The sequence below is a fragment of the Equus quagga genome, chromosome 21 (genome assembly GCF_021613505.1).
Source record: "Equus quagga isolate Etosha38 chromosome 21, UCLA_HA_Equagga_1.0, whole genome shotgun sequence".
Classification (NCBI taxonomy): domain Eukaryota; kingdom Metazoa; phylum Chordata; class Mammalia; order Perissodactyla; family Equidae; genus Equus; species Equus quagga.
This window is the reverse complement of record NC_060287.1, coordinates 10,284,472-10,306,567: the sequence shown is the minus strand read 5'-3', so window position 1 is coordinate 10,306,567 and position 22,096 is coordinate 10,284,472. Positions and strand designations below refer to the sequence as shown.

Here is a 22,096-nt window from a genome sequence, read left to right as displayed (position 1 = left end):
CATATTGCCATTAAGTAATACAATGTTCACGTTTGCACATTTTTATATATGCCACTATTAAAGCAAGTCAAGTATTATAGAATTTTGTTTTTTCAGTAGCTCTAATTAAAAAAATTATACAAGCAAAATATAATGTTCAGTATCAAGACAGTTAATAATTACTGTCATCATTTACATTAAAAATTTTTCAATTAAGTTAATACAATTCTAATAAATGTACTGCAATTCACAATAATCACATATTTCATTATACTTGCCTTCTTCTAGAGTTTTGGCAAATTTTATTTCACTATCTGCTCCTTGAAATTCATTAAAAAAAGGACGAGCCTTAATTTCATAGTTGACTCCCTTTTTGAGATCGGGGATCACCACACTATTTTTGGTTGGGGTCCTCACTTCGAAAACTAACCACTCAGATTCACCGTGGTTGGCTCCAGACGGCCGATAAAGAATTTTATATCCTTGAATATACTGAGACTGTTGGTCCACCTATTAAAAGGACAAATAAAAGTATAATCATTCATATGCTTTTATTGGTTTCTTTCAAAATTAGGAAGATTAAATGTAACAAAATGCAAAAAATTCTATTTGACTTCACCCCATGGGTTTTTTTTTAGTTTATATACTAAAAATGAATCGCTGTTTTTTATAATGTGTTCACTTTTTCTGCTTAATATATCATATCAGATATAAATTTCTATGCTTCATGCACAAATGTGAGGCATCATGGCAGTTCTGTGACAGACATCCAGCGAAATGTCAGGGTCAAGGGAATGATAAAATCAAATGTGTTTTACCACTTTCTAATTTTAAAAGCCTTCTTAATACTACTCAGAAATATTCCTAAGTTCAAAAAAATTTGGGGCCAGCCCCGTGGCCGAGTGGTTAAGTTCACGCGCTCTGCTTTGGTGGTCCAAGATTTCACCGGATCGGCTCCAAGGCACGGACATGGCACCACTCGTCAGGCTATGCAGAGGCGGCGTGCCACAGAGACAACCAGAGGACCTGCAACTAGGATATACAACTAATACTGGGAGGTTTTGGGGAGAAGAAAAGAAAAAAGAAGATTGGCAACAGCTGTTAACTCGGGTGCCAATCATAAAAAAACAAAAAAATTCATGTGATAATGATCCTATCACAAGTTATATATTCATAATTAATGCTCTGTATTCATTTCCTCTGAGACTGGTAAAGTTCATTATTGCTGTGTAATAGGAAGTTTTAAAGCCAGCTGCCATAATAAACAATGCTTACATTATAAAGTTATCATTGGTGGAGAAATGGATGACAGATATATATAATTTAACTATCTGCTGTATATATATATATATATATATAGATAGAACACAGGATGATATAATGATCTCCCAGAAGGCATCTGCCTATTAAAACTAAGATCAAATACTGCAACAACAATGACTCACTGTCCAGTGCACTTCGATTGAAGAGGAAGAAAGGATGGTAGGGTTGTGGAGATGCAGTACCACATTTCCCAGTTCTCTCTGGACCTGCTTGTGATCCACCCCCTGACTTGTTGGGGGAACATCTGCAACAATCCAAGAAGACTGTGTTAGAGCCCACACAATGTTACTAATGTGAATGAAAACACGGTGAAACAATCCTTTCACTCATAGCAACTCTCAACAAAGAGAATCATTCCAACTGTGAAGCCAACCTGTGATAGAGAATAAAATAGGAACAACTTAACCTTTTTATTATGATCAAGAGGAGAGGGAGATACAGAGAGAGAGAGAGAGAGAGAACAAGCAGAGGGCATGTAGAAAGCAAAAAAGAGCAGGAGGCCAAGGTAACCCTGGCCAACAGCAGTGTTTGAGGCTCCCCGTTCCATGTCATGATTGCTTTTTTGCCGAGGATGAGGAGCCTGGTGCGATCCCCTCTGAGTTTATAACCACTGTAGTGATCCTAACTATGCATGAAAGAGCCAGAAATTGCAGCAAAGTGGATCAGTAATGAAAAGAATGAAAACATATAAGGAAAAAGCAAGCACAAAAAGAAATTAGACACCTTACATGTTACAAGATGAACCTGGATATCTTCTCAAATAAGGTATGTGATAAGTTAGTGGCAATGATGGGGCAGACAGGAGCCACCAGTGGAATGGAATGGAATAGAACAGAATAAATTTGATGAGAAAGGAGCACTTAACATCTATTTAATAGATGGTTTGATTTAGCTTAGTTATTGTATCACCGTAAAGAAGGTTTAATAAAGAGTCCTTAACTCAAGAACACCAAAATTTTAGAAAGGAGACAAGAACATAGTAAGAATTAAACTACTACCAGTGTTCATTTATGTTGCACTTCTTTTTTCAACAGAGGGGTTTTATTAAACTTAATAAGTCTGTACTCAATAAAAAACTGCCCATTTCTAAAGAGGTTTCCTAAATACAGATGTTTTGCTTTGTTTACAATAGTAAAAGAAAACGCAAAGGGACAAAGAGAAGAAAATAAAGAATTTTTTTGTGTCCAGAATTCTCCTTATCAGAGTATTGTATCTCGGCACATGTATTGTAGATTATGTATCATCCCATCAACAGACACAAGAATTTTAGTTTCCTATATGATTAAATACCTTCAAAGAGCTGACTTTGGATAGAAATCAAAAACATGAATATTAAAAATGAGGTTGGGGGGCCAGCCCCGTGGCCCAGTGGTTAAGTTCGTGAGCTCTGCTTCGGTGGCCCAGGGTTTCGCTGGTTTGGATCCTGGGTGAGGACATGGCACCGCTCATCAGGCCACAGAGAGGCGGTGTCCCACATAGCACAATCAGAAGGACACACAACTAAAATATACAACGATGTATTGGGGGGATTTGGGGAGAAAAAGACGAAAAAGGAAAAAAAAGATTGACAATAGTTGTTAGCTCAGGTGCCAATCTTTAAAAAAAAAAATGAGGTTGGTAAGTATCTTTGATGGAGTTCACAGAAGGCAGGCAAATGGAAGAGATGGCTGATCAAGAGTGCTATTCAATGTTCTCGAATATAATACCATTGACTGTTTGTATACTGAGCCTATAAATTAAGCTTATAAATAAGCAAAATGAAAAAAAACAACGGAGATAATTTTGGGTTCTCATACTTTATCATACCCTACAAATACCATTGGCTAATATTGTCCCTCAGGCTACCTATTATCACAGCTTATAGACAGAAAGCACTTACAGAATTACTTACATATGAATGTGTTTAATCAACATTGGCTGAGCTAAAGCAAATTACTGTATGGAAAACACATACATCACGTCAGCTTCTAAACATATTCTCTAATATGTAAGCTTCCATCCTCAGGGAATTTTCTGCCTTTTAGGAAGTATCTTCAAACACATAAATAACCATTTTAAAAGATAACTACTATGATTTGCATCGCAATCTCTAATTTCTCTGGTTTGAGGTAAACTTGCCAGTTAGTCTCTTTAGAAAAATTACTAGACTCCCTTGCCTAGTGTAACATTTTGGCAATGGAAGTCTAGAATATTATTTCAGGAAATTTCCCATCAGAGAGAAAAATGGAAAGTAATGTCTAATAATGTAACATTGAGAAGTTTATGGATCAGTCCCTTTATTGTTTTTGTTCTCAGCCTCCTCCGGAAAGAAATGCATTATAATGTAAAAGGTCCTTCCCAACATTTACACTTAAACTTAGAGGAGACCTCAGATATGATTCCATCCAGTTGCTCCCCCACTATTGGGATTCCCTATACGCAATCTCGAGGGAGATTACTCAGATCTCACTTCGTTATTTACAAGAACAAATCTCTTATTATCTATACCATACAATTTCTATGTACATATTCTTTAAAGGATAAGGCTCAAGAATGCTGCATGGATAGGACATGTGGATGAGAAACAGTAGTAACAGTACCAACCACCACCACCATCCCAGCAATGACCACCACCAACTCTACTTGCCAGCTACTCATCTCACCTTCCTTGCATTATCAAATCCTGTCTTTGGGAAAATACATTTTGATTATCCTGTGACAAGGCTCCAACTCCAACTGTGACATAGGTCTAGCTGCCTCCTGAACTGGATACTGTGCCCCGTGTCCGTGCAACTTTAACTTTGACCCAGTTCACTCACAGGAATCTCCACTTGAGGAAGACTTCTTTGCAGCCATGTTACAGAAATGCTTATAGAAATTACGCCTGCTCCCTTATGCATCAATTTCCCTCAAGTCTTTCCTGAATTTCCTCCACCTCTGCCTCTTCCCCTTATGGCTTACACCTTCTGTACTCTCCAACTGGATTTTTTCCAGGTTTGTCCCCAGGTTCCCGCTATAGTCAATTTTAGCCTGACCTTCAGCTGGGCTTCACAGTGTCTCAAAAGCGGTACAAGAACTAGACAATGAAATCTGCCTCAACATTACTTCCACTCATTGGTCTTATTTTGTTGCCTGGAGTTAGAATAAGTATACATTTTTCACATGATAATCTCTTAAAATTTTAAAGAGAACAATGTCATGCCTATTCTAACTTTATTATTTTGGGGGTTAAACATTCCAAGATCCTTGGATTCCTTCTCCAGTGATGTGATTTTCAGCCTTCATTGCAGCTCCCCCAATTATCCTCATTGTCCTCTTCTTAAAAGTCTTAAAAGTCTACCTAAAAATAGAGTGCGCAAAGAGAACACTTTACCGCATTCACGATCTGACCAGTTCAGAGTAAAGGGAGGAGATTACTTGATCCAAACATAATTCTGCCAACGCCAGCTAAGATGACATTTGTTCTCTTGGCAACTACATCACTCAGTTGGCTCAGATAGGTGTCTTAATTGACCTCAAACACAGAAGTCTGCCTGCCCCTTGCACGCCCTGACCCACACTCACATGGACTCCCTTTAATCCTGTTATCAGTCTATCCTTCTACAGCTAATTTTTAAAACTTAAGTTCAAGTACCAGACTTTCAAATTTGCTGCATTAATTTTAATCTTGTTACTGCAGGCCCATCATTCCAGTCGAGACATATTATTTCTGATTCTCTCACTCAGCATACTAGCTGTCTTTCTCAGTTTTATGATATCTGCAAATTTTAGAAACTTCCTTTACTTTTAGTCCAAATAGTAAAACAAATATGAGTCTGATAACAAAGTCTTACGGCATAAAACAGAAAAGGAATCTGAGTCTTGCATTTTCATGAACTGATTAGTTAATTCAATCCTTGTCCAATCATGTGGAATAGATATTTTTAGCTCCATTTTATAGGTGAGGAAACTGAAGCTCAGGACTAACTAACTTGCTCAGGGCCACATAGCTAGTAGGTTGAGAAGCCACAATTAAAATTTTTTTGATTTCAAAATTGTATGCCTGTTTCACTGTATTTCCAGTCTTCCAGCTGATGTGGGTTCATCCATTAGCTATTCATGTTCAAAGGTGAGTTGATTAAAATTTGAAAAGATTTAAATTGATTCTGAGACAAATGTTAATGACCCCCTCACTTACAAATGAGGGCACATATTAGAAAAGCAATCATATGATTCATATGACGGAACAGCAGTCAGTCACAAGCTTTCACTTTACTAGGTAGAGACCAAGTGTAAATTCACTTTACAGCTGCCACAGTTTCTGCATTCTTTACAAACACATTATCTAATATTGAAAACCTCACACCGCCTTAAGGCAGGCTCCGAGACTGTTTGAGCTCCTGGAGAGGTGACTCATAGTAGCAAATATAGGCATTTGGGGGTGTGGAATTCACACAACAAGAGACAGTCGTGGGCATGTTCTACAACTGGGTTTGCTTTCTCTGGGAATTCTGAAACAAAAGTTCTTTCCAAAAAGATTGTTTATACACTCACTGGAGAGACAAAACATTCAACATGGCTGGTTGACCCTCTCCAAAACCAGGAAAAAATAGTTTGTCTTTCAATCATTTTGTGCCCAACTTGTTTCTATCACTGTAACTAAGTTCCAATTTTTCCTTTGGAAACATACAATCAAGATAGGGGCATTATGATTCCTCTGTACGTTGAAAAAAGAATTTTATATTTCTAATCACTACCATCTAGCACTATCTTTCTTCACTAGTATATTTTAATTGCAATGACAGTATGTTCATAAAAAAAGGTAAAGGTTGATCCAAATTCATCTTTTTTTCTTTTCAATATATAAATTTTATTCCTATTTAAGCATTAAAATAAAAGGAGGAGCAAGAGGGTGGATAGGAGAGATAATAATCTATATGTTGAAAGCTAAAAATAATTTTTATTCACAAAAGACAATAAAAAGCAGTGTATCCAGAATATGGCCCAAGTAAATAAATTTCCAATTTCAAAGATTTTTAGAAACAGCTTCAACATGTTCATTTTTCTTTTTATCTGTTTCTTTAACCCAGCTTTGACCAAAATGATTCCCATTTTAAAGTTTAATATATCATGCCTCACATATTCAACAATGAAAGACAGGCTAATGTGATAGAGACCTAAAATATTTTTTTCCATGCTTTGTAGGAGGTTGACTGGACAGAGAGATAAGAACAAGTTCAAGTTTATCTTCCAAATCTCTCTTACATTTGCATGATTTCCAGAGAGTATTACTTGACTAGGGTTGTAATTTTCAAAACTCATCCAGAAGTTCATGAGCACTGATGTCAATACAAATAAAATCTACTCAATTTTAAATATGGTTATTATGTGATTAAGATTTTACACCTACATGGAACCATATTTAAAAATCAAGAAATTAAATATAATACAAAAATATTCACATAATATTTTTGTCTCATTGGATTTGTGATTTTATAAAACAAGAAACATTTTTCTTTGTTACTAATCTTATCTTGGAGTGCTTAGTGCAGAGAGTAATAAAGTTTGCAGACATGATGTTTGTGCATTAAAAATTGAGCAACTTGGACAACAGATCTGTTACATACACAATCCTAGCATGTAGTTCAAATGATTTACCTGTAAAATTACATCTAAGAATAAGTAGGTGTCACAAGGTTGAGTAAATCAATATTTACCTTGTGTTTTCACTGGATCTGATATCTGGCTTGGATCACTAATTCCGTATGCATTAGCTGCCCTCACAAGGAAAAGGTAAATTGCATTAGGTTTGAGTCCTTTAATGGCAAATGTTTCTGTTTTCACATTCTCTGCTACGGTCTGCCAGCTGCTACCAGATGCATGGCTAAGGAAAGACACACAAGTTAGAACACGTATATTTAATGGTAAATCAAAAAAAGAAACAATTACAAAACATCTTCATTTTACCTGAAGGCCTCTATAATATAAGATGTTGGAGTTGCACCTGAATTCAAATTTGGTTGCCATGACAATGTTACTGTATTTCTGCTGACATCTGTAACTTCAGGTTTTGAGGGGGCACTAGGGATTAAATTAGGGTCGGTGGGTCTTGGAGGCTGAACTGGAACTCCAAATTCTAACAAAGGAGAAAAACATGAAAGATGTTTACACGTGTACCGATAAGCACATAAATGTAGATAGCATATCCACACACCTACTCAGGCATCAGGACATCTACTTCATCTCTTTACCAGTAAGTAAACAACGGCATTTGAAGCTTTATTTTAAGGTAAACATGCTATCTAATTTACCTTGGACTTCAATGTAAGCACTCCATGTTGCTTCACCACTGGGGGTTGATGCAATGCAGGTGTACCGACCAGTGTCACCCAGCTGAGAAGACAGAGGGGAAATAAATATTTGGAACAATCAAGAGTTCACTGGGCTAGAAAAGCAATAATAGGTTTATATATGGCCCATGAATATGGATTAATGCATTAAAATTTGCTAACCAGAAACTTCCTCTTAACTGAATATATTTTTTATTGAATGTGAAAGAAAATATTGCATGAAGAGAGAAAAATTGTTTTCTATTGTTATTCTAATTATATAATAAAAATATAATATTTAACTGAATTAACACATTGTTTTCAGTGTCAGGGACAATAAACAATTCTCAGGGTTAATCTTTATTGCTAAATGATATCCTTATATTTAATAAGTCACATAATAAAGCTGATAAAGTTGAGCCTGTAACTATTCTTGCTATTTCATCTTCTATCAGAATTGCAACTATATGGATACCTGATACAAACATATTTATAGAAAAAAGACAGACACAAAATAATTTCTTTTTATTCACTCTTCCTTCCCACGTTTTTTAAACCCGTAACTTAAGGCAGCTTAGTAAGTATAAAGCCAAACCCTAGCTGGAATGAATGCTCTCTCTCCCTCTAAAGACTGAATGCCTGAACACACACACAGGTCACATGTTCAACTTCAGAATCAACAGCAGCATAAGGAACCCATACACCTCTGCTGAAGGTAAAAACTCTATCTTCAAGCGACATTTGAACGTTATCATCTTGCTCTGCCAATTGCAATAACAAAGTCACAATAGTTGTCACAGAGACATACAACATATTGACTTTTGTGGCACATGAAATGAACTGTTAGGCTGATCCAAAACTCTGAAGAAGCCACCCACAATAAGTAATAACGCAACTGAAATGTATGTGTATTGCTGTCGAGGCTGTTCTTTCACAGGCCTCATGAGCTTGTCTGACCTTGACCTAAAAAGAAAAAGAAAAATCAAAACAAAACAACACAGTCCTGAAAGAACAGGTATGGGATGAGACGCCCTGGGAAGGTAAATCCCAAATCGTTCCCACAGACCTGGGGGCTTTTCACCATTTAACATTCTGGTTTGAAATGTATGCTCAGTGTGTACATTGCTTTATAGTTTTTGTTTGCACATATTGTATTCTGTAATTGCAAAATGCTGAACCAAATATTCACAATAGAGGAACTGATCAAGTATATTGCACATATAATGGTACTGGAACATATCTTTGAAAATTCTTTATATAATGATTGCATCAAACCACTCTGGAAGGTACTTTGTTTCCCACAAAACCCCATCTAATTTCCTCAAGAGGTCTCAAATTTTTTTGTCTCTTCCATATGAAACCTTAAATTACTTGCCATGGGCTAAATTATGAGTCAAATCATCTTAAATATACACAGTGGAATATCTAAAAGAATAAAGCTTCAAATTAAAAATATATTAATACTGTTATTTAGCATTTCATTGATTCTAAAATTTGAGACTTCAACACTAGTTGCCGGAGGCAAAAACAAAGTGGAACAAAATGGGAAACCCAGGGTGTCATTTCAAGTTACCTTAGCGTATCGGATCTGCAGCACTCCGTTCTCCAGCTGCTTGATTCGAGAGTCTTGGGTTGAAACAAGGACCCCATCCTTTCTCCACAGGATCGTGGGCACTGGACTGCCTGTGGCCACACAGCTGAGCACTAACGTACCATCCACTGCTACAGTCTGATTCACGGGACCTTGTCGAATGACTGGGGGAGGCCGGTCTGCGATCACTGCCAAAAGAAACAACAGGAAATAGATTTCTGCAACTGGAAGCAATTTTCTAATCATCCAAGCAACATCAGTTGCTCTAGGCTTTGAAACAAACTAATTAAACAAGTAATTAAAGTAGGAGACATGCATTATTCAGAATGCATTTATATGACGCACTGATTCAGAATATTAAAATGATATGCAATGTACTCCTTTCAAATGACCACTGACTGAGCTCGCTGCATTGTCAAGCGATGCATTGAACTTAAGGGTTCAGGGCCTAACTAAGGATTGTGGATGGTGAAGTAGAGTACAGCGGTAAGAAATGGAAAGCTATACTTTTTAAACTTTAAAATATGTGAAAACAAAACACAACAACAAAAAAACTCATTTACCCTAAGGAAATGTATGAGATGAATTTTCATAAATGAACCGAAGCCAACTTGATATTTGATAACAGTTTTATATCCAACAGAAAAAATGATGGTACTATTCCAGCATATTTAACAATTTTGGATTCAAAAAGTTACTTTGAACTTTTATAATTTACAAATCAATATAATTGAGCTCTTCTTACCTTGGAATTCTTTCAATTAAAAGAATATGTGGGTAAAAATTTCCCAACCCTAATGAATTCAGAGAAACTGGAAAACTTCCCAAATACATTGTTGGTAGGCAAATCAAAACTCAAGCTGATGTCCTAACTTGGTAAATATCATATTTCCATATTGTAATTACAGGAATGGGAAAACACTTTTGCTAATTATGTTGCTTAATGGTTTTCATGTATTATGGAAGGTAACAATAGGAGGCATTTTTATAATATATAGATAAAATTATTATTACATGAAAAATCTGAAACTGAAACACTTAATCTAAGATAAAACAATTATTTTAAGGAAAAATCTAAAACTGTAGTAGAACTGGAATAAATCCTGAATTAGAGAGATGTTCTCATCCCCTGACCTAGGAAATTTAGGTGAAAATCCATAAATGGTTTTATAAATAAGTAAAAATTAAAAATTAAGTTTCAGAAATTTTTTTTCACTATTAAGCTTTAAAATTCTGGATATTAATTAAAAAATTTTTGAGTCACAAATATACAAAAGACAATTATAACAATTTGCCTGATGAAAGGAAAGTGGTTGCCAGAGTAACTAAACTTTGGAAGCAACAATTTGGAAAGCTGGATGTGTCATGTTCAAACTGTTATGCACCAAAGATTTTCACAAGCTGGAGTCACTTTTCAATTTGTTCCTAATTTATCATGCAATAAATGTTAGTTGTGTGCATTCAATCTAAGAGAAATAAGAAAGCAAGAGAGTGAAATCAGCGACTGTTCATTTTCAACCTACCCTTCCAATTCTCTTCCATCCTTGGTTACTAGTGTGAAATCAGCTAATGCCAGGGGGGCACAGTAGAAGACTGCAGTTTGAAACTTGGCAGGAGTGTTTCAGACACTCCATGGATGAAAAATGTAAGGCAATAATTCCTTTGCTTAGAATTATTTAATCTTTTCTACATTATCTATTGAGACTGGCTAAAATCAAATTAGAGGCCTCTCCTGATAAGTATAAAAAAAAGAATACAAGTGTATTATTGCATTGGGGTTTTATAAGACTGTACCACTTGTGCTCCCTTGATTATAGGAATGAATGAATATTTATTTCCAGACATTAACTGAATAAGTAACAGAGCACTTCTCTACAATGATTATAATTAAGTCCACTAATGGAGTGGTTTATAATTGGTAGTCTTGTTATATTTAGACACAATCCAGTATCTGGGGATTTATTCAATTTTCTATATCTTTACAGGTTTTTTGATATTTGTATCACACTTAGCATCCTCCACACCCCCTTATCCCATTCCAATCCAGTTTAATGATGCTGTTTCTCTTTCATTTATTTCTTCCCATTTTACACAGGGTAGTTTACAAAAGTGAAGCAAACAAACAGGAGTAGGGTCGATTATCAGCTCCACCATCTGTCACGTGTCTTTGGGCAAATTCCTTAAATTCTCTAAGCCTCAGTTTTTTTATCTGTAAAATGAGGATAAGAATATTTGTTCTAAACAGCTTAAGGGATTGCTATGAAGATTTAAATGATATAATAGATATGAAAGTGCTAATTGCAAATAGCTAGACATATATATGAATTGTGGTCTCATCACTTATCCTTTTATGTAAAAGACGAATATGTAAATGAGTGCTGAAAGAGTTCATTAAAGCAATTTCACATTTTTAGGTAAACAAAATGAAACATTTGGTGTTATCATGGATTAGAACAAAATACTGGTGAAATGCGCAAATTTACACAAACTAAAGAGTGTAGTACATTTATGAGTCAAACCTAAAGTTAGGACTTATGAGACAGATCTCAAATTAAGGGTCCAATATTTTACACTGAAATTATTAGAATGAATTATCAGGTAAAAAAATAGAAAGTATTAGAAACAGAAATACAGTTTAACAAAGTGAGTAAGTGCATGGACTTTGGAGCCAGAAAGATGTAGCGCTATAAAATGAAACATGTTCCCTTGGGGCCAGCCCTGTGGGGTAGTAGTTAAGGTCACGTACTCCACTTTAGTGGTCCTGGGCTCGCAGGTTCAGATCCCTGGTGCAAACCTACACACTGCTCATCAAGCCATGCTGTGGTGGCATCCCACACACAAAATAGAGGACTATTGGGATGGATGTTAGCTCAGGGACAATCTTCCTCACCAAAAAAAAAAAAAAAAAGTTCTTTATCTGCATCATCCAACACAGAACCCAATAGCTCCCAGTGGCCACTGAGCATCTGAGTGTGGCTAGTGTGATCAAGGAACTGGATATGTAATTTTATTTAATATTAAGTAATTTAAATTCTCCTTTAAATAGCCTCATGTGGCAAGTGGCTATCATATTGGACAGTGCAGACTTGTGTTTTCAAAATCACTTCTGCTACTTATTATCGGTACGATTTGTGCATACCTTTCACCATTCTCTGCCTCTATTTCCTCATCTGTAAAATGAGATGTTGCCAGATTTGAAACTGTTGATATGTGAAAAGTTCTTTGCATAGTGCCTGGCACAAAGGAAGCATTGAATTACTGTAACTGATTATTAATAAGTATCAATATAGTGGCAATAGCCGTGGTAGTAGTACTGGGATAAGCAGTGTACCAGGTGGTGTAACTCTGTCACAGCAGGGTCTATAAAAGTTTACCTATCTTTCTCCATGTTCAAGGACACATGTAAGGATCCTAAAAAATGAGTGTATATCATCAGAAGTAATATTTTGTCACTCAAATATAATGATTATGAATACTATTTTAATACACATAAATATATTTATAAAATAATTTTAAGTGATAAAGGATACAAAATAACATACACACACTGGTTTAAATATGGAAAATTCACATTTGTACACCAAGAAACATCAGAGTTATACATTACAACTGCCATCAGTTCTCAAGCATCATATCACGCAAACCAATGAGTTAGGCTGTAAAATATTATTATCCCATTTTAGGAATCAGGGAACTGAAACTTTGAAAGCTCGAGTGACTTGGCCAAACCAAAGAGCTAATAACTGGCAAATCTATCTTTTCTGAATAAAACTTAACACTCTTTCCCCTGTCTATCAATAACTTTTGAGAGAGGAATGCAAGTGATGTAAAATTTTATACATAATTTAATAATCATTAACTACTTTTTCCTTACATTATAGTAATAAAGAGAAGAAACATATTCAATTAAATAGGTGGTATGAATTTCTATGTTTCTGAATCAAATGCTATTTGGAGTAGCCACAGCTACATAGAAGCAACATTTCCAAGACAGATGCTATTCCACCGTCTTCTGTGCCTCATGCTTTATTCTGATTTTGCCTTTATTCTGTTTGTAAACAATAAAGAAGGTCAAGAAGCTAAAGTCAAATAGCATCCAGAAAGTACTCTGCCTACTAGCTATCCTCATGACTTGACTTGGCAATATATAAATACTGACAGTGCCAGCACTGACAAAAATTACAGTTTACCTATGAAGAATGAGTCCAGAGTTGTAAGTTGCTTGTACAATATCAATGAACTCCAGAATAAAGGAAACAAAACTAAAAATACAGTACCACTACAGCAAGTACAAAATCATCTTCCATCTCCCCAGAGGTTGTAAGATAGAACAGGACATTTAGTGTTAGGTGGGAATTGGCTACTAGGGATGAAACACAAATTCACAAATTTAGGGTTTTTGTTTTAGTTTAGCAAAAGTTGCTGTGCCTAATAAATTCTCACAGATACAGCAATACATGATAATGCCATGTCAGATGGCACATAGATGCTTTCAACTATTAATTAAGAGAATGATGAGACACTTGAAAACATCTTACCATAGTTTTCTTTGGCCTTTTTTCATGTTCACCTGTATATACAAGTTGTATATATATATATACTTGCATATACACAAGTTGCTTTATAAAGTTGCAATTATAAATGTATGTACAAGTTTATGTTCTACTTTTTCTATTGATTATATTGATCACTATCAAATTCATTACATGGTCTTCACAACCATCATTTAATAAGCTGTAAGGTATTAAGAAATTATAAAAACTTTTTAGGTCATTCTAACTTATTGGAGCCAGTACATACATAATATGTATCATAGACATGGGTAAGAGTTTAGACTTTTGAATGAGACAGTCCTAATTTTGAATTTTGACTTAACCAAGAGCCAGCTGCTCATTCCTTCCTTCTTTGTTTCATCCACTCATTCAAAGAATATCTATTGAGCATCTACCACGTGTCAGACTTTGGTGGTTAATAGCTACATATTTAACTTAATTGGAGAGACATGACCCTGCTCTTATGGAACTTGGTGTCTAATAAAGAATACATGAAAATAAAGAGAGAAGATAGGAAAGAATAGGATGCAATATGTGTATACAGGCATACCTCAGAGATATCGTGGGTCCAGTTACAGACCACCAATATCACAAAAAAGTGAGTCACACAAATTTTTTTGTTTCCCAGTGCATATAAAAGTTATGTTTAAGCCAAACCGTAGACTATTACATGTATAATAGCATTATGTCTAAAAAACTGTACATAATTAAAAAATACTGCTAAAATATGCTAACCATCATCTGAATCTTCAGCAAGTCATAATCTTTTTGCTGGTGGAAGGTCCTGTAAAAAATGCAATATCTGCAGAGCACAATAAAGTGAAGTACAACAAAATGGGGTATGTCTGTACATGGCAGGGGTAGGGGCGGAGTAGCCATACTTGAGCAGTTAGGAAATGCTTCTTGAAGGAAGTGAAATTTCAAGTCAGTAGAAACAGCATGTGCAGAAGTCTTCAAAGAAAAGCATAGCAAACACAGTAAAATTAGGGCATGTGAGCAATACAGTATTCAGAGCAGAGCCTGCAGAGGTCAGATCACAAATTATAAGCCACATTAAAGAATATAAAGTTTATCCTGAGAGCACTAGAAAATAATAAAACTGACATATTAAAAAATTCCTCCGGAATTTTTTTGAATTTCAAAAGGGTATGCATAAAATCCTAGCCAACACTACACTTACTGATGAAATACTAAATGTTTATCCCCTGAAGTTTGAATCAAGAAAATATGTCCACTATTCTACTCATATTGAAGATCACAGACAATGCAGGACAAGTAAAAAAAATTAAAAGGTATAAATATTGGAAAGAAGTAAAACTGGTTTTATTTGCAGTTGACAAATTTTGCTCACAGACATTTCAAAATAATCTACGAACTGTTGGAAATAATGAGTGGATTCAGCAAAGTTGCTAGATACGGGGTTAATATGCAAAGGTCAATTGTACATCTTGCCTTAAGTAATACAATAATGAAATGTAAATATATAGATATGCAGTCACATAGAAAGCCATAAAATATTGTAGATATAAATCTGTCAAAATATGTGCAAGACCTTTACCCTGAAAACAATAAAACATTGTTGAGAGGATTTAAAATCTAAATAAATTGAGAGAGATATATGGAATATAAACCATTTCCCTAAATTGGAAGACTCAGATTATTAAGATATTAGCTTGTCTTTAATTGCTCAATAATTTAAGTGGAATAAAAATTAAAAACTCAGATTGTTTTCTTTGTTTAGGATGTGTGTGTGTGTGTGTGTGTGTGTGCATGTGTATGGAAATTGACAAGTTGATTTTAAAATTTATAAGAAAATGCAGAAGACCTCTAATAGCCAATCAAAAACAAGAAAAGTAAAGTTGGAGACATACACTACCAGTTTGTAAGATTTACTATGAAGCTACAATATTTAAGACCATAAATACAGGAATAAATAGATCAAGAGAATAGAACAGAGAGAAGAGAAGTAGGCCCACACGTTTATGTTCATTCAAATTATGATTACAATGCCACTGCAAGTCAGCAGGGAAAGGAATGTCTTTTCAACAAATTGATGCTGGAACAATTAGTATCTATAGGGGGGACAAAAAGGAATTTGACTTTTATTTTACACCATACATAAAAATTAATTTAAGATGGATTGAAAACTTAAATCTCAAAAGTATAGACAATAAAGTTTCCAGAAAAAGACATGGATCGGGGCTGGCCCAGTTGCACAGCGGTTAAGTTTGCACGTTCTGTTTCTTCGCGACCCGGGGTTCGCCAGTTCAGATCCTGAGTGTGCACATGGCACTGCTTGGCAAAAAGCCATGCTGTGGTAGGCATCCTACATATAAAGTAGAGGAAGATGGGCACGGATGTTAGCTCAGGGCCAGTCTTCCTCAGCAAAAAGAGGAGGATTGGCAGTAGTTAGTTTGGGGCTAATCTTCCTCAAAAAAAAAAAAAGAAAAAGACATATCTTCGTGGCCTGAAGGTAGGACAGGAAACTAAAAGTACCATCCATATAAGAAAAAAATAATATATGGGTCCTTATTAAAATTAGTTACTTAAGCCTGAAAGTCATCATTAAGAGAACGACTGGGAAGAAATATTTATAATACATATCACTAACAAAGACTTGTATCTGGAATATATGAGAAAATTAAAAAAAAAGAGAAATGAATACATGTATCCACTAAAAAGTAAACCAAGATAATTGAGTGACATGCCCACTAATACTTGTACAGGAATATTGAGCTTTATTAATAAAAGCCCTAAACTGAAAACAATCCATCAATAGAAGAGTACATAAATAGTGCTATTTATACAATGGAAAACTATACAGCAACAAAAAAGAATGTATATGTATATACAGTCATGTGCTGCATAATGACATTTCAATCAATGATGGACCACATAAACAAAGGTGGTTCCATAAGATTATTACCATAGAGCTTATGTGTGTAGTAGGCTATATCGTATAGGTTTGTGCAAGTACACTCTATGACGTTCAAGCAATGACGAAATCGCCTAATGACACATTTCTCAGAATGTATCACCATCATTAAGTGATGCATGATGATATATTTATTAAACGTACTTATAGGTATATACATATGTGTATAATTATTTTTATATATTTATATGTATACATATTTTTTTCTTTTCAAATTATTACTACTCTCCATCTTATGGTTTGGAGACTTTCTCCGTCACTGTGTCTTCATAATATGCTTGGCATTAATGGATCATGTTTAGGGGAGTAGATAAATAGAACAAAAACACATTATTAAGAAAAACTTGTTTGCTATCATGAACTGTGAGTTGGATTTATCAACAGTACACCAAGACTGCTGTAAGAAAGGATACAAAGTTGAAAATAAATACATTTCCTGGTACTCTCTTTAGACTCTAAGCCAAATTTGGACATTTTGAAATAAATGCTCTACTTTACCATCAGTAACTTCCAAATACGCTTTCGTGATGATACTTCCGGCAACATTTAAAGTCTGGCAGATGTAATAACCGACATCAGATCTCTGGACATTGGTAATAGTGAGGTCACCAGTCTGGGAGACCGAAAAACGGCTGGATGACTGTGGTGGCTGATATGAGAAAAGCAGATTCTGGAACCCAGAATTTGGGAAGAAAGAATAACAATAGGTTAATTGCTAGGTTTTAATATTTTGGCATATATACATAAATATATGAAAATATATAAATGTATACACACACACACACCACAAACACACACAAACATACATATACAAACAAATATGCTCTATATTCTTTCATCACACCCTACATATATAGATGTGCACACACATATAAACATAGAAAACACAAGGTTTAAAGGTGTAGCCTTAAAGAGGGTCATTTGCAAATTTAAGTAAATTCTAAATATTAATATGTGCTTTTATAATTATCAGTTTCAAACAATATTAGATATTGAAGGATATTAGGTATCATTAGAGTTAAAAGTTTTACATATTTAACCAAAACAAAGTCAAAAGCTTTGCTTCACATATACATGACTATTAGAATTATAAACACTAAGACTTTTAATATATAAACAGAATTAAGATTTAAGCACATTCTGACAAATTAAGTTCAAATATATCATTGTGGCACCAGAACAAGTACCTCTGTTAGCCACCCATTATAAAAATACAGTCATTCCTATCAAATTGTCAACAGTTTCTTGTTTCTCTTGTTAAATGGTGAGGGTATCTGTTATGGATTATTTTGAAATTCAAATATTGAACTTAAGAATTCATTATCGAGTTTTATTTCTGTGGAAAGTTACCTTAAATAGAAAGTCAAGATAAGATGTGATGTTATTTTGTGGTACATATTTCTCACTATGAATCAAAATATGCTTGTTGGAGAGAGTGTATCTTTCATGCATAACAACACATCATGTCATTGTTTCTCATGAAATAAAGGGTAATATTTCTTCTAATGAATTAAAGATACTCTTTTTTGAAAGTTTAGCTGCCTTTTAACATACATCATTTTATAAAGGCTTAACTACTATTCCGTGAACATATGTTCAACGACAAAATTTTAGTAAAAAGTGAGTTGTATCATTAAACCAAACCAAGTCAAAACTATTTCAAAATTTTATAGAGAGTTTAAATGACTTAATGAATAAGTTAAATAACTAAATGGATCATTGAAATATTACTCTGAGAAGAAGCACTTCTAGTAGATTTACCACTATTATCACACAGATTTTCTTATTTAATATACTTCCAATTCTTCTGCTCTACTAAAATATTTCATCTTTTCTTGTTTTTAATTTGTGGTCAGCAGATTTAGTCCTTTGAGTCTGTGTTAGAACATGTTAGAATCAGTCAAGGTACTAGAAGTCAAATGATGGCCTACATACCATAATCAAATTAATATCTGCCTGCCCAAGTGAAAACAAAAGTGAATGTGATGGCATTGCCTAGAGAAGACTAGTGAGTGCAGTCAGTAAACTACCTGCATGTTATTTACATGAGCACAGTAGAAGTAAGACCACGAAACAATACCCCCAAGATTAATGTAAGAAAAAATAAAAGAGGTTAGGAAACTCTTCAGTAAAAATGAATGACAATCATTTTTTTCAAGTATCAGAAACATATAAAGGGAAATGTTTTCCTTTATAGAAGAAGTCCAGTCATTAAGAGATGAGAAAAAAAGACTTACATTTAAAAAACTATTTTAAAGTTTCTTATTATTTTTAAAGTGAAATTGTTTCAAAGTTTCCTCTTCTTTTTATTTTGTGCTAAGGAAGATTACCTCTGACCTAAGATCTCTGCCAATCTTCCTCTTTTTTTGCTTGAGGAAGATTTTCCCTGACCTAATATCTGTTGCCAATCTTCCTCTTTTTTTTTTTCTTGAGGAAGATTAGCTGTGAGCTAACATCTGTGCCAATCTTCCTCCACTTTATATATGGGTCACCACCACAGCATGGCTGACAAGTGGTCTAGGTCTGCGCCTGGGATCTGAACCTGAAAACCTGGGCCACCAAAGTGGAGTGTGCAACTAGGCCATGGGGCCAGCCCCTCAAAATTTTCTTTTTATTAAACCAAAGCCCAATAGTGAACACAGAGTTTGTAAGAACACAAATCTCTATATTCTAGTTTCAATGTATATAGAAAATTCTGGTTTATAAAATGTTTAGAGAATAGGATTTGATAGCAAATGGTGATTACCCGATAGTTTTGCAAGAATTAGAATATACTGAACTATATTTAACATAACATCTATGTTAAAAAGAATTTCATATAGTTTGATGAATCTTTAATTGATATATACATATATATACATGATATATGTATGTATACATATGACACATATACACACACATATATATACAAATTAAGACATAAAGAAGTGAGAAAGACACTTCAGATTCCTAGTATTTTCAGAGAAATTACACTAAATAATTATCATCTCTGTTTTAAATGTGCATAAATCTCTTTCAACATATAATTACAGATACCAGAATAACAGACATGATAACTAATTGAATCATGTTGAGAAAAAGAGTAGGTTTTTTTTTAACACAGCTGAATTGGAAATAAAGGTAAAATTTTAAATCACTTTGAAAATTAAAACAATGAAGGAAATTTTGTGGGCACTCAGAGATTTCCCAGCTCTCTTAAAGTTACCGCTATATGACTAAGGAATATGTCAGTTTTTCTTATATATCTGGCACCCATCTTTGCTGATTGAAATAATTGAGAACAAGATGGTACCTGGCTCCCCTCTCTCCTCCAAAAAATAGCTGGTTGAGGATTTCCGGTTGCTTCACACTGAAAAGTTACAGTTCGTCCCAAGGCAACAACCTGGTCACGGGGTTTCACAACGAAATGTGGAGGTTCTAAAGGAGATGAAACAAATTACATTGGATCAAAAGAACGTAGCTATTGTCCTAGTGGAGACAATCTGATGATATCACAAGCGCTGCCTTTATTTTATACAGCTCGTTATGTATTACTATAGTACAGAATGTACCAATTCTCATCCTTAAGTCGATTGAAGTTAAATTGTTAAGTGCATATTTATAGAATGGAAGATAGTTGTTTTGTGAAGAGGTTTTTCGTATTACCCGATCTTCCAAGATTAACCTCTATATTAAAAGGAATTCTTGAGTAACAATTTGACCCTTTACGTTCAAAGTATACCTGAAATTTGTATTAATAAATATATCTTTTCTCATTTAGAGCTGCTTAAAGATGAATGGATACACGCAAGGACCCCCTGATGTACGCAGGTCTTAAAAGTACTTTAATTTAACTCAAAAGCTCCTGAAATGCTACCATGCAAATTACAACCATTTAAAATCTTCAGTCCAATTATTTGAATAGAAATGAATGTAACGCAATAGTGGAGTCGAAAGCCCCCTTCATTTACATAGGCAAGGGCATGTTCAAACAGAATATATATGGAAATGAGGGCAAATTTGAAACATCTGCTCATCCTGACATTATAAATACTGCCAGCTTTGTCCAAACTGTTTGATTTATACAGACTTAAATGGCCACTTCATCCTGCAGTAAATAGAGTGTCAGAAAATTGTGTCAGTTACACTGAGAGCAACGGCAGCTGAGCACATTAGGTGTGCTGATGGAGTCACTCCTGGAAAAAAAAAAAAGCTTGTTTTTGGCTTGTGCTTTGTGCTTCAAAAAATGTGCAATGAATGTAAGTCTTTTTACCTACTGTTTACACTTTTCAAATTCATTTCTTATCAGTTGTCTGAAACACCTAATTATTCTCCTCTCTTGTCTCAGTTCAAATTGAAGTGAACATTTCAAGCCAGACATTTAACAGTTTATATAGGATTAGGGTTCTTCTAATCCACTTTTAAAGACTGTTCCATTATTTCTAACCTTTTCTTTAAAAGTACTTTTAGTTACTTATGTCAGTCACTTAGGATAACTCAAAGTGACTATGAATAAAAAATTATATTCAGAATATGTCTACAAATGCTACCACTCTGCTCACAAGAATATGATTTCTTTGTCAACAAAGGTATTTAAAAGGGTAATTTTCTCTTGCTAAAAATTTTCTGGTTGATTGCATATAAGACATATATAAAAATATTTATAAGATATATTATATATAAATTTATAAATTTGCATATATAGATACACACAACTGGAAATATAAAATCCCTTTTTAAAAAGGGGACATATAAAACAACTTGCCAAAGATTGAATAGAGGCAAAATTGAATAAAGCAATTAGATCTCCTAACATCTAGATGAGTGTGCTTTCTTCTACCCTCCCTTTTTATTTTTAATTGAGGTTTAGTAGAAATTATACCATTTGAGTAGAAAATTATAGGAGACCTGAAAAACCAGGTCAAATGCCTTCAAATGTCCTGTAACTTGTAGGGAAGAAAATATGAAGTTAGGAGATATAGTTTAGGTTCAATTTGGTAACACTGAAGTTCTAGCTTATAATTTTTTTTAAACTCTGATTGTAATTGAGTGGTTTACTCATGAACTTAGCAAACACTATCATTATCCAGGTATAATAACAGGCATGTGCCTCATCGTTTAGGGATTTCTCTCTATACACATCCATACAGGAGCATTTGATTCCTTATTTAACGGTTGGAATAATTAATGTAGAAATCAGACAAAGAAACCGAAAGGATTGACTGGATAATGAACTAAATCCAGAAGAGAATTTGGTTTGTTTCAATGAAAGAAACCCAAATGATTAATTAAATGAATGGGAGAATATGATTTTCCAATATGCAGGGAATTTGAGTAGGAAAATATAAATGTTCAAACCACTTAGACAAGTAAAACCTTCGGGTGGTCTCTTTCCTAAATCTCAGAAGCATGTCTAATAACATGTGCCAGAATCCATGTTTCTTTTATA

At 34.4% G+C, this 22,096-nt stretch overlaps 1 protein-coding gene across 4 annotated transcripts in view; it reads right to left on the bottom strand.

The window, feature by feature from the left end:
* ROBO1 (roundabout guidance receptor 1) overlaps window positions 1-22,096 on the bottom strand; it is a 380,310-nt gene that overhangs the window by 62,870 nt on the left and 295,344 nt on the right. For all 4 annotated transcript variants that reach the window (XM_046648052.1, XM_046648054.1, XM_046648053.1 and 1 more), the window contains exons 8-15: window positions 19,961-20,085; window positions 17,167-17,338; window positions 9,163-9,368; window positions 7,572-7,653; window positions 7,228-7,396; window positions 6,978-7,144; window positions 1,425-1,546; window positions 258-489 (exon numbers count right to left, since the gene is read on the bottom strand). In XM_046648052.1, the coding sequence (XP_046504008.1) occupies window positions 258-489; window positions 1,425-1,546; window positions 6,978-7,144; window positions 7,228-7,396; window positions 7,572-7,653; window positions 9,163-9,368; window positions 17,167-17,338; window positions 19,961-20,085 (1,275 nt within the window). The remainder of the gene's footprint in view (window positions 1-257; window positions 490-1,424; window positions 1,547-6,977; window positions 7,145-7,227; window positions 7,397-7,571; window positions 7,654-9,162; window positions 9,369-17,166; window positions 17,339-19,960; window positions 20,086-22,096) is intronic.